Source organism: Pelophylax lessonae (assembly GCF_965119305.1).
Source record: "Pelophylax lessonae genome assembly, chromosome: 8".
NCBI classification, from domain to species: domain Eukaryota; kingdom Metazoa; phylum Chordata; class Amphibia; order Anura; family Ranidae; genus Pelophylax; species Pelophylax lessonae.
In genome coordinates, this window is record NC_138775.1 from 136,207,497 (window position 1) to 136,221,058 (window position 13,562).

Sequence of the window (13,562 nt, forward strand, 5' to 3'; positions counted from 1 at the left end):
CAGTTGTTCCGCCAGTTCCTGAATCTCTAATAGTAGGGCTTGCCCTTTTTGAGTTCCCTTGGGGACATTTGTAAGGGTTACTGTTGGGAGGTGGTATTGATGCAAATTCCAGTCTGTAGCCTTCTTTTATGGTGCTGCGGATATATGGGGAGACTTATCTCTTCCCAGCCGGAAAGAAATTGAGTCTGCACCCTACTTTGACTTTTAAGTCATTTTTAATCCTTTACAGCTGAGGTGGAAGGAAAGGACGCACTGTTTCTTGATCTTTCCTTCCGAAAATTCCAGCTCTTTGAAGGTTCCCTTTTCCTTCTTTGTTGTTTATTATCCCTGGGGCCACAAAAAAAATTCCTGTTAGCCTCTCTAGGTTTTGTGGGAAATTTCTTCCCTTTTTCTGAAGATCTGGAAAGGACATTGTCCAAACCTGAACCAAACAAAAGGGTCCCCTCAAATGGAAGACCACAAAGCTTGGTCTTGGATGTGAGGTTACCTTCCCACTCCTTAAGCCAAATAGCTCTTCTGGCTGAGTTCAGGAGAGCTGTTTTGGCAGATGCTTCTGATTCTAGTGCGGTGTCTGCCAGGTAGGCCAATGCCTTATCACCGACAGGGAGTCCTGGATTTCTTGGGTTTTTGTCTGAGACAGACTTTTACTGAGTCTATCCACCCAGGAAAAGGCATTTCTGGCCACACAGGAGGCTGTTAGACCTGAAGCCATAGTAGCTGCATTGGCATCCCAAGCTTTTCCCAGTAAAGTTTCTGCTTTTCGGCTCATGGCATCCTTGATGCTACCAGCATCTAGAAAGGAGAGATCTGATTTTCTAGAAACTTGTGCCAAGGGAGCATCCAGTTTTGGTATTTTTAGGAATTTGCTTGTATCCTCCTCCTTAAAGGGGAATCTCCTCTTCCAGGAGCTCCCTTTATTTAACCTATTCTCAGGTAATTGCCATTGCTGAAGAATCAGTCTTCAGTGAATGGTGAACATGAAAAACTCTAGAGAAACTCTTCCCTGTCCCTTTGTAGAGTTTATCCTGTGCCATGGTTTCTCTAGGCAAACCAGGTATCTCTTCTGAGGCATAGATGGCCTGAAGGAGAACCTGCATATTTTCTAACCCAAAAAGGTTTTTGCTGACTCTGCCTCGTCTGGGGCATCTGAGTCCTTATTCCCTTCAGCATCTGAGCAGGATGGGGAATCTGAGCGGCTCTCCTCTGGAGAAAAACCTTCTGTCCTGACTCGAGTTGGGGGAAGGTTTTCTGTAGTTTGGAGTAATACCTGACTGTCCCGCTCTTGATAGAGCTCTTCCTTTAGAAGAAGTCCCTTCCATTGAAGAGGGATCTATAGGGTCCACTCTATTAGCTCCTAGAGTGGACCTAACTGTCATCATAGTGGACAGCATTTCCTCCTGCATTGTCTTAAAAAAGTCTTTCATCATTCCTGAAGTTTCCATTGCTGTCATTCTATAAAGGCATTTATAGCAAAAGGCCTTAGTGTGGGAGCTGGGCAACTTATCTGAGCAATTACCACACTTCCTATGAACAACGTGCCCTTACAATGCTGGTGTAGAGACAGAGGTTTCTTGTGGACCGCTCAAGGACTCTGGAAGACAGGATACAAGATAGTATACAGTAAGTATCACCCTTCCTATAATAAATTATGACATGAGGACCATCTGTTTTTGAATCATTTCACTGCATCTAATTAGAAATTTGCTATCCTAGGAACCTAACAGGAGGCTGCACCCTATTTATAGTTCCTACTATCTAGGTCCAGCTACTCCAGGTACTTTTCCCCATTTTTATACCCTCCTCTGTTTAGACAATGATTACATTACACTATGATTTCATACACACTATGCTATTTTTCCAGGTGTATGATTCAACTACTCAATTCAAGAATTGGATACGCTTGAATCTCTACTCCTCAGTTATATCCGCACCAATTAACTCCATATATAGATGAAGACATGATTAACAGTGATATATAACAACATATGTTCCTATTTCAGTACCTATCCTTGGACCACCCTATCCCTACACACATCTTGTTTATTTGGGGGAACACTGGACCCCCATAACGCTTTTTTGGAGGACCCGATCACCCCATCATTCACCCACTGACATACCAAGGTACGATGTAACACAGATCCTACAACTTAAAATTATGTTACCCCTAGACCAGCTCTCATATAAGGATATATACATTGCAGGAAGGTGATTCCGGTTGGAAACATACTCTCCTGCACTCGGACCCGCTTAATACAGGATCTTGCCTCCATAGACGTACTAACGTTTCCACAAGGTATACCTCCATAGTATATATTTCACCTATAACTCGCAGGATATTTCCAAATAAAGTAACTACTCTACATATCCCCCTATATATGCCAACACAGATGCCATTGTGACCTTCCACTGGGTATCCTCGCTGGGACCACATGCGGGAGGATCGGTACCCCTAGGACCCCCTCTTGGCGCACTGTCGGCACCCTACGCAGCGGACCTCTCCCTTCTCTGCTTTTATCAGCTGTGACTCTCTTGTCACATTCGGATCACTCTACTGGTATGCATTTCTGTACATCAAATGATATTCACAGATGTAATGATTAACTACTCTGTTATATCTGTATATGAACATATATTTAACATACCACAACCTGTGTAACTAACAAAACTACTATCTGCTATGTTATGTAGGAAATCAAAATCTCTCCGCATCCAGACCCCTGAAGAAAGGCCTGCGTGCCTGAAACGTGTCGGGTTGGAGGATTTCCTTCAAAGCAAACATATGCCACTGAGTATATGTACCATCATCATCTTTATTGTCCTGGTTTTACATCCATACACACTCTGTATATATTGTAATATGTCTACATTCTAGATCTTTTACAGATCGATTTTAATATTTTTTTTAATAAAATTATTTAAATTTTACTTTCTTGTGGAAGTGTATTACCGCTAAAATCCCGCAACCCAGGGGGACCCCTTGTCCACTTTTGAGGACCATAGAAAGAACATGGTGGGTTCCAATAAGTTCAAGGAAATGATACAACTTCCAGGTATTTTTTATGTCGGTAACCAGCAGTCTTAAAAAATGCATAGACCCAATAAGGGTTACATGTTCAGCAATTACCCTGCTCAGGCCTGGGTTTGGCTGCCGACACCTGGAGCTGCCTCTCCTCTTCCTTCCCCGGAGGATGAGTCATGGAGGGCTTCATTTCCACAGCAGACATCCGAGCTCCGATAGCCTTGGATTCTGCTTTGCCGCTCGTAAGTGGCTCCGGCATCTCCTCCACGTTCTTCCGCTTTCCCGTGTCGCGCGTGTATGACGTTGCGCCGGAATTTCCAGTTTTGAAGATGAGGCTTGAAGTGCCTGTCCGGCGGGAAATTCAAAAACCTTCGGTGGAGGAGAGCTGCTGGCGCCGGATCGCAAGACCTGGAAACATCCCGCAGGTGACCGAGGGCTTGCACCACATTGGGCGACCTGCAAGAAGCCTGGATGGGGCAGCAGGTAAAGCTCCGCTCGTGGGGTCCCCCAGGGGGAACCCGTGGCCTTTCGCTGAACCTGGCTCACAGGGTTCCCTTTCGACTCCATAAGTCTGAAGGTTAGTAATAACACACGTATCTTGTAGGAAGAAACGCAATCTAAACTGAGGGCCTGAGGGAAGGGTGGGGCCTTTTAACTAATCTTAATTGATTGTGTTTCCGGTAGGAGGAGCCTCTCATCTCTCACTGTTGGGCCGTCCTGGAAGACGGGGAGAGAAAAACTTTTTAAAGGGACAGTGTAAAAAAATACAAGAAGAAAAAATAAGAAAAAAAAAAAAGCACCTCGTCCCTCTGTGCTTGCGCGCAAATGCGAACACATACACAAGTCGCGCCCACATATTTATATGGTTTTCAAACCACACGTGAGGTATCTCCACGATTGTTCAAGCGAGAGCAATAATTCTAGCACTAGACCTCCTCTGAAACGCTAAACTGGTAACCTGTAGAAATGTTTAAAGCAACGCCTATGGACATTTAAGTACCAAACTTTGTTACCATTCCACGAGCGTGTGCAATTTTGAAGCATGACATGTTAGGTATCAATTTACTTGGCGTAACATTCTCTTTCACATTAGAGAAAAAAATTGGGCCAACTACTGTTTTTATATTTTTTTATTCACATAAGTGTATTTTTTCCAAAAAAATTGCATTTGTAAGACCGCTGTGCAAATACGGTGTGACAAATATTGCAACGATCTCCATTTTATTCTCTAGGGTCTCTGCTAAAAAAAAAAAAAAAAAACAAATATAATGTTTTGAAGGTTCTAAGGCTCCGTTCACATGTGGGCGTTTTTGGGCGTTTTTGGAGCGTTTTTCTGCTCACTAATCAGCTCTCAAAACGCCCAACAAGACAAATCCCATTCATTGCAATGACCCCTGTTCACATCTGAGCGTTTTGACGCCCTAAGGAAAACGCCAAACGCTCAAAAAAGTACTTGAGCTTCTTTTTGGGCAGATCACAGGCGTTTTGTCCCATAGACATCAATGTAAAGTGTTATTTGGCGTTTCACAGGCGTTTTACAAGTGTTTTACAAACGTTTTGTTGCTCCTGATCAGCTCAAACAGCACAAATCTACACCCAGCTCTCCACCCAGCTCTCCACCCAGCTCTCCACCCCCTTGGCACGCCTCTGTGAGCACATTGTCCAGGAAACATGGAAGAAACTAATTTCTTATTAGAAGCTGAATCTTTCATTGCTATTATCCGGACTTTTACTTGTCTGTATGATACCAAAAACATCCATTATAAGAACAGGAATAAGAGGCAGAGGGCATGGGAGGAAATAGCTACTAAAGTTATTTCAGGGTGGTCGACATTGAGCAAGAAGCAGCAGCATGAGAAAGGTAAAGTGTTGTGTTCTGCATGTCTTGCCTTGTGTCTGATTTCATGTCTGCATTTACAACAGCATGTATGTGGGGGGAGATATGTGTTGCATTGCATATCAGTGTCCACCAGTGCCACATATCAGTGCCACAAGTCAGTGTCCAAGAATGCCACAAATCAGTGCCGCAAATCAGTGTCCACCAGTGCCACAAATCAGTGCCGCAAATCAGTGTCCACCAATGCCACATATAAGTGCCACAAATCAGTGTCCAAGAATGCCACAAATCAGTGCCGCAAATTAGTGTCCACCAGTGCCACATATCAGTGCCACAAATCCGTGTCCAAGAATGCCACAAATCAGTGCCGCAAATTAGTGTCCACCAGTGCCACATATCAGTGCCACAAATCCGTGTCCAAGAATGCCACAAATCAGTGCCGCAAATTAGTGTCCACCAGTGCCACATATCAGTGCCACAAATCCGTGTCCAAGAATGCCACAAATCAGTGCCGCAAATTAGTGTCCACCAGTGCCACAAGTCAGTGTCCACCAATGCCACATATAAGTGCCACAAATCAGTGTCCAAGAATGCCACAAATCAGTGCCGCAAATTAGTGTCCACCAGTGCCACATATAAGTGCCACAAATCAGTGTCCAAGAATGCCACAAATCAGTGCCGCAAATTAGTGTCCACCAGTGCCACATATCAGTGCCACAAATCAGTGTCCAAGAATGCCACAAATCAGTGCCGCAAATTAGTGTCCACCAGTGCCACATATCAGTGCCACAAATCCGTGTCCAAGAATGCCACAAATCAGTGCCGCAAATTAGTGTCCACCAGTGCCACAAGTCAGTGTCCACCAATGCCACATATAAGTGCCACAAATCAGTGTCCAAGAATGCCACAAATCAGTGCCGCAAATTAGTGTCCACCAGTGCCACATATCAGTGCCACAAATCAGTGTCCAAGAATGCCACAAATCAGTGCCGCAAATTAGTGTCCACCAGTGCCACATATCAGTGCCACAAATCCGTGTCCAAGAATGCCACAAATCAGTGCCGCAAATTAGTGTCCACCAGTGCCACAAGTCAGTGTCCACCAATGCCACATATAAGTGCCACAAATCAGTGTCCAAGAATGCAGCGTCCAGTGCCGCAAATTAGTGTCCACCAGTGCCACAAATCAGTGCCGCAAATCAGTGTCCACCAGTGCCACAAATCAGTGCCACAAGTCAGTGTCCACCAATGCCACATATAAGTGCCACAAATCAGTGTCCAACAATGCCACATATCAGTGCCACGTATCAGTGCCACAAATCAGTGTCCACCAGTGCCACAAATCAGTGCCACGTATTATTGCCACGAATAAGTGTCCACCAGTGCCACGTATCAGTGCCACGTATTAGTGCCACGAATAAGTTTCCACCAGTGCCACGTATCAGTGCCACGTATCAGTGCCACGTATTAGTGCCACGAATAAGTTTCCACCAGTGCCACGTATCAGTGCCACGTATTAGTGCCACGAATAAGTTTCCACCAGTGCCACGTATCAGTGCCACGTATTAGTGCCACGAATAAGTGTCCACCAGTGCCACGTATTAATGCCACGAATAAGTGTCCACCAGTGCCACGTATCAGTGCCACGTATCAGTGCCACGAATAAGTTTCCACCAGTGCCACGTATCAGTGCCACGTATCAGTGCCACGTATTAGTGCCACGAATAAGTTTCCACCAGTGCCACGTATCAGTGCCACGTATCAGTGCCACGTATTAGTGCCACGAATAAGTTTCCACCAGTGCCACGTATCAGTGCCACGTATTAATGCCACGAATAAGTGTCCACCAGTGCCACGTATCAGTGTCACGTATCAGTGCCACGAATAAGTTTCCACCAGTGCCACGTATCAGTGCCACGTATTAATGCCACGAATAAGTGTCCACCAGTGCCACGTATCAGTGCCACGTATCAGTGCCACGAATAAGTTTCCACCAGTGCCACGTATCAGTGCCACGTATCAGTGCCACGAATAAGTTTCCACCAGTGCCACGTATCAGTGCCACGTATTAATGCCACGAATAAGTGTCCACCAGTGCCACGTATCAGTGCCACGTATCAGTGCCACGAATAAGTTTCCACCAGTGCCACGTATCAGTGCCACGTATCAGTGCCACGTATCAGTGCCACGAATAAGTTTCCACCAGTGCCACGTATCAGTGCCACGTATCAGTGCCACGGATAAGTTTCCACCAGTGCCACGTATCAGTGCCACGTATCAGTGCCACGAATAAGTGTCCACCAGTGCCACGTATCAGTGCCACGTATCAGTGCCACGAATAAGTTTCCACCAGTGCCACGTATCAGTGCCACGTATCAGTGCCACGTATTAGTGCCACGAATAAGTTTCCACCAGTGCCACGTATCAGTGCCACGTATCAGTGCCACGGATAAGTTTCCACCAGTGCCACGTATCGGTGCCACGTATCAGTGCCACGAATAAGTGTCCACCAGTGCCACGTATCAGTGCCACGTATTAGTGCCACGAATAAGTGTCCACCAGTGCCACGTATCAGTGCCATGTATTAGTGCCACGAATAAGTGTCCACCAGTGCCACGTATCAGTGCCACGTATCAGTGCCACGAATAAGTGTCCACCAGTGCCACGTATTAATGCCACGAATAAGTGTCCACTAGTGCCACGTATCAGTGCCACAAATCATTGTCCACCAGTGCCACATATCAGTGCCACACATGAGTGCCACAAATAAGTGTCCACCAGTGCCACGTATCAGTGCCACAAATCATTGCCACGTATCAGTGTCCACCAGTGCCACGTATCAGTGCCACCTTTACTTGGGGCGACTTGAGAAGTCGCCCGAAAAGTCAGAGTAGTGTGAATGGAGTAGAGGGTTGTTTTTTTTTTAATAATGCTCTCGCTCTGGCTATACTTTTTTTTCTTACCTTGTAGTTTAATTGCTCAAACAAAATCCCTGGTCACATGACACCACAAATAAGCACTTTGTATCATACCATGAATGCACACCAATACAGAATGTTAGATTGCAATAATACCTTTATTTGAAATGATACCTTTAAATTTATTTAATGCACATCAATACAGAGATTGTCACTTATCAATTGTCATTAGCAATTTTCAATGGCTTCCATTTGCCATGGAACCTGTCCTGTGTTCATGAAGAAGTTGTTGAAGGTATCTCGAACATATGCACCAGTTGTGTTCCCACGACTCCCGCTCCATTGTGCCCTCTGCATTGTTTGCATTAAAGCATCTTCGAAGCACACACCATCCCGCTTCCTTACAAAATTATGTAAGATGCACGCTGCCTTGGCTGCGCATATTGCGTTTTCCATGTTGAGATTTATGACGCTGTGTAAAAATCGCCATTTGTTTGATAGCAGGCCAAAAGCACACTCAACCACTCTCCTTGCTCTGGTTAGCCTATAGTTGAACACCCTCTTCTCCACATTGAGGTTTCGGCTTGAGTATGGCCTTAGAAGGTGTTCATGAAGCGCAAACGCTTCATCCCCAACAAACACATAGGGGACAGGTGGACCATTGGTTCCCGGTAGTGGATTGTTATCAGGTAGGTCTAGGTTATTGTTACGTAGCATCTGGCCAAAAGTAGAATGCGCAAAGATGCTGGAGTCCGAACTACTCCCGTAAGAGCCAATATCAATGTAGCGGAAGCAATAATTGGCATCCACGACCGCCAATAGAACAAAAGAGAAATATTTTTTATAATTAAAATATTTTGTACCACTGTTAACTGGTTTAATTACTCGTATATGCTTGCCATCTATAGCTCCTACACAGTTTGGGAAATTGCATCTTTCCCAAAAGACTTTAGAAATAGAGAGCCACTCGTCCTCCTTAGGTTGGGCCATCTCCACATCATGTAAGACATCCCAGATTTTGTCACAAGTGTCCCGTATAATGTAGCTAGCTGTAGATTTCCCAATCATAAATGCAAAGTGTAAACTTGCCAGGGATTGACCAGTTGCTAAGTACCTGTGGAAAAGAAAAAAAAAACATAATTATTTTCTTTTTTTAACAGTTTTTCAACTTAAACGTAAATGGAAAAGCTTGAAGGACGCTTATGCCCGTTATAAGCGCCAGTTAAGGGAGTTCCGGAGTGGGCAGGCAGCTGAGGAACCGCCGCAATATATTCATGCAAAAGACCTTGACTTTCTGTGGCCTTCACTACAAATGAATAAGTAGGTCATGTTACTTTGAAAGTTACATATAAAGTATGCATGCAGACATTCTAGAGCATGTTTTTTTTTTCCACAGTACCCAGAGTTCCTGGAGCAACACAGCTCCTGAAGAAGAGGACGACAACGAAGTGGAGGAGAGTCAAGAAATACAAATTGAAGAACAACGAGAAATGCAATTTATGGACATGGCAGTACCGGACATGTCATTAACTGAATTAGCATCTCCCTCCCTTGAAATGCCAGTTCCAGATAATACAGAACCCCAAGTAGAAGAAAGACCTTTGACAGAGGTATCAAGAAGCCCTGAAATGCTTCCCCCCCCTGCTGCGACACTACGGCGAGCAACCACAAGGCCACCAAAACGAAGAAATGATAGATTTAACCAAATAGTGGGCATGATGTCGCAATTTGTACAAAGAAGGCAGGAAAACCCTACAATTATGTTTCTAAGAAGTCTGGAGCCATTTGTTGACAAGGTCCCTGAATCAAGGCAGATAGCAATGCGGAAGGCAATGCTGGACTGCATTTCCTCCTTCATTCCCTCTGATGACCCACCCTGCCCATCTTCAGCACCTTCCCAAATTACCTCTGCACCTTCCCAAATTACCTCAGCACCTTCCCAAATTACCTGTCCTCCACGTACTTACCACCATGCACCATCCTCATTCGCACCACCACCACCGCCAACACGACCACCTCCCTACTCCGGTTTTCCCCATTACCCAAACCCCTCTTCTGCTCCATCCCCATACTTTACACAGGGAGCAATGTTTGACAATTTATGCCCAAGCTCCCCTACATTTCATAATTTGTAATTTTTTTGGTATACAGTTTTCGGTTGCAACATTCATGTTTGCTCAGGACACTCTCCTGTGTTCAAGAGTTGTTATTATTTAGCATAGAGTTCTATGCAATTCAGCAGATTAAAAAAATTAAAAAAAAATGTACCACAAGTACAAATGTTGTGTTGGTGTCTCTATTTTATTCATACGGGGTATAGCATGGCTTATTCATAGGGGTAGAGCATGGATGCTCAACTTGTGGCCCTCCATCTGTTGTGGGACTAAAAATCACATAATATCTGCGCATTTGGGAGTCTCATGCTTGTAACTGTCAGCAGCTTGCAATGGTTAATGGGACTTTTAGTTCTGCAAAAGCTGCAGGGCCACAGGATCAGCAATACCTGGGGTAGAGGACAAGGGGGAGGAGGTTGGAGGTCTTTGGAGTGTGGGAGTAAACCCACGCAGGCACAGGGAGAACATACAAACTCCAGGCAGGTAGTGTCGTGGTTGGGATTCCAACCAGTGACACTCTTGCGGGTGCACATGGTGGGTGGAAAGGGAGGTGTTTGTACGTGGCACTGGTGGACACTTATTCGTGGCACTGATTCGTGGCACTGGTGGACACTTATTCGTGGCACTGATTCGTGGCACTGATACGTGGCACTGGTGGACACTTATTCGTGGCACTAATACGTGGCAATGATACGTGGCACTTATACGTGGCACTGGTGGACACTTATTCGTGGCACTAATAGGTGGCAATGATACGTGGCACTTATACGTGGCACTGGTGGACACTTATTTGTGGCACTAATACGTGGCAATGATACGTGGCACTGATACGTGGCACTGGTGGACACTTATTCGTGGCACTTATACGTGGCACTGGTGGACACTTATTCGTGGCACTAATACGTGGCAATGATACGTGGCACTGATACGTGGCACTGGTGGACACTTATTCGTGGCACTTATACGTGGCACTGGTGGACACTTATTCGTGGCACTAATACGTGGCAATGATACGTGGCACTGATACGTGGCACTGGTGGACACTTATTCGTGGCACTAATACGTGGCAATGATACGTGGCACTGATACGTGGCACTGGTGGACACTTATTCGTGGCACTAATACGTGGCAATGATACGTGGCACTTATACGTGGCACTGGTGGACACTTATTCGTGGCACTTATACGTGGCACTGGTGGACACTTATTCGTGGCACTAATTCGTGGCACTGATTCGTGGCACTGATACGTGGCACTGGTGGACACTTATTCGTGGCACTAATACGTGGCAATGATTCGTGGCACTTATACGTGGCACTGGTGGACACTTATTCGTGGCACTAATAGGTGGCAATGATACGTGGCACTTATACGTGGCACTGGTGGACACTTATTCGTGGCACTAATACGTGGCAATGATACGTGGCACTGATACGTGGCACTGGTGGACACTTATTCGTGGCACTAATAGGTGGCAATGATACGTGGCACTAATAGGTGGCACTGGTGGACACTTATTCGTGGCACTAATACGTGGCAATGATACGTGGCACTTATACGTGGCACTGGTGGACACTTATTCGTGGCACTTATACGTGGCACTGGTGGACACTTATTCGTGGCACTAATTCGTGGCACTGATACGTGGCACTGGTGGACACTTATTCGTGGCACTAATACGTGGCAATGATACGTGGCACTTATACGTGGCACTGGTGGACACTTATTCGTGGCACTAATACGTGGCAATGATACGTGGCACTTATACGTGGCACTGGTGGACACTTATTCGTGGCACTTATACGTGGCACTGGTGGACACTTATTCGTGGCACTAATACGTGGCAATGATACGTGGCACTGATACGTGGCACTGGTGGACACTTATTCGTGGCACTAATACGTGGCAATGATACGTGGCACTGATACGTGGCACTGGTGGACACTTATTCGTGGCACTAATACGTGGCAATGATACGTGGCACTGATACGTGGCACTGGTGGACACTTATTCGTGGCACTAATACGTGGCAATGATACGTGGCACTTATACGTGGCACTGGTGGACACTTATTCGTGGCACTTATACGTGGCACTGGTGGACACTTATTCGTGGCACTAATTCGTGGCACTGATTCGTGGCACTGATACGTGGCACTGGTGGACACTTATTCGTGGCACTAATACGTGGCAATGATTCGTGGCACTTATACGTGGCACTGGTGGACACTTATTCGTGGCACTAATAGGTGGCAATGATACGTGGCACTGATACGTGGCACTGGTGGACACTTATTCGTGGCACTAATACGTGGCAATGATACGTGGCACTTATACGTGGCACTGGTGGACACTTATTCGTGGCACTTATACGTGGCACTGGTGGACACTTATTCGTGGCACTTATACGTGGCACTGATACGTGGCACTGGTGGACACTTATTCGTGGCACTAATACGTGGCAATGATACGTGGCACTGATACGTGGCACTGGTGGACACTTATTCGTGGCACTGATACGTGGCACTGATTGTAAGTGGAGTAGGGTGAGGGAGATGGGGTTTGAGAGATGGGGGATGGGGACGTGGGTTGTTGCTTACCGCAGTGTAATGATCAGCCTTTCCACAGGTGGAATACAGTCACGAAAATCAGTGTCTTGTCGCTGAAGATGTGCAGAGAGTAACTCCAGCAACTCATCAAAACTGTACAATATAATATTGATTGTTAGTGGGCAAATAATATATCATTCATAGTACAAGCTTATTGAGGATATTAGGAGATGTACCCACCTTTTTACTGACATCCGTGTGTATTGAAAAAATTTGTCCTCGTGCACACGAAGGTCATCATACATTGCCCAGAACTGGCCACGCTGTCGCCGATTAGCAATCACAGGATGGACCCAGTATTGTCGATTACTCTCTTCCTTCTCTTCCTCCAGCATCAGAAGTGCAAGTGATGCACAAAACAGAAATCCTCTTTCATTGTCGTCCATTTTAAGCAGCAGAGAACTCACACAGACAAAAAAGAAAAAAACAAAATGAAGAAGAGGAGGTCCCTGGGAGGTCCAATGCAGGGGAGGAGGTCCCTGGGAGGTTCCTTTGCAAATTTTGTAAACAAAACACAATGCTTTTCATTGGCCAAGTCACTACACAAAAACGCCTATAAAAAACGCCTATAAAAACGCCTGTAAAACGCTTGTAAACGCTTGCAAAAACGCCTGAAAAAACGCCTGAAAAACGCCAAAACAAGGCTGGAAAAACGATAAACAAACGCCTGAAAAACGCCAACGCCCACATGTGAACCCAGCCTAAGTAATTTTCTAGCAAAAAATATTGATTTTAACTTGTAAACAAGTGTCAGAAATAGACCTGGTCCTTAAGTGGTTAAGATTGAACTAGACAATAATGTCAATACTAAAAGGGCAGCACTTTTTTTTCATAACTAATGGCATCCATACCTGACTGTATTCTGTGATATTAGACATGTATTATTGTATGCACTTATAGGTAATACTTTGGTGCTTTGGTGGGGGGGCTCCCATGGAAGAGGAATAGAGACTAAGATAAGGAGGCAGCCAGCATCACACAGATGTTTTCATATTTCACAGTGCTGGAGCCTTGAGATGCTTAAGGGAGGAGGTGGGTGAAGCCAACACCCACTAGGCATGCGGTGG

General features: G+C 45.5%; 1 protein-coding gene across 1 annotated transcript; it reads right to left on the reverse strand.

Moving 5' to 3' along the window:
* Positions 1–8,001: 8,001 nt before the first annotated feature.
* On the reverse strand, positions 8,002–12,794 carry LOC309562192 (uncharacterized protein; the record flags this gene model as incomplete). The annotated part of the gene is made up of 3 exons (XM_082266314.1): positions 12,676–12,794; positions 12,487–12,588; positions 8,002–8,887 (listed from the first exon to the last, which is right to left on the reverse strand). Exons 1-3 carry the CDS (start codon positions 12,738–12,740, stop codon positions 8,002–8,004), a joined length of 1,053 nt encoding a protein of 350 aa, XP_082122440.1. The 5' UTR covers positions 12,741–12,794.
* Positions 12,795–13,562: the final 768 nt, after the last annotated feature.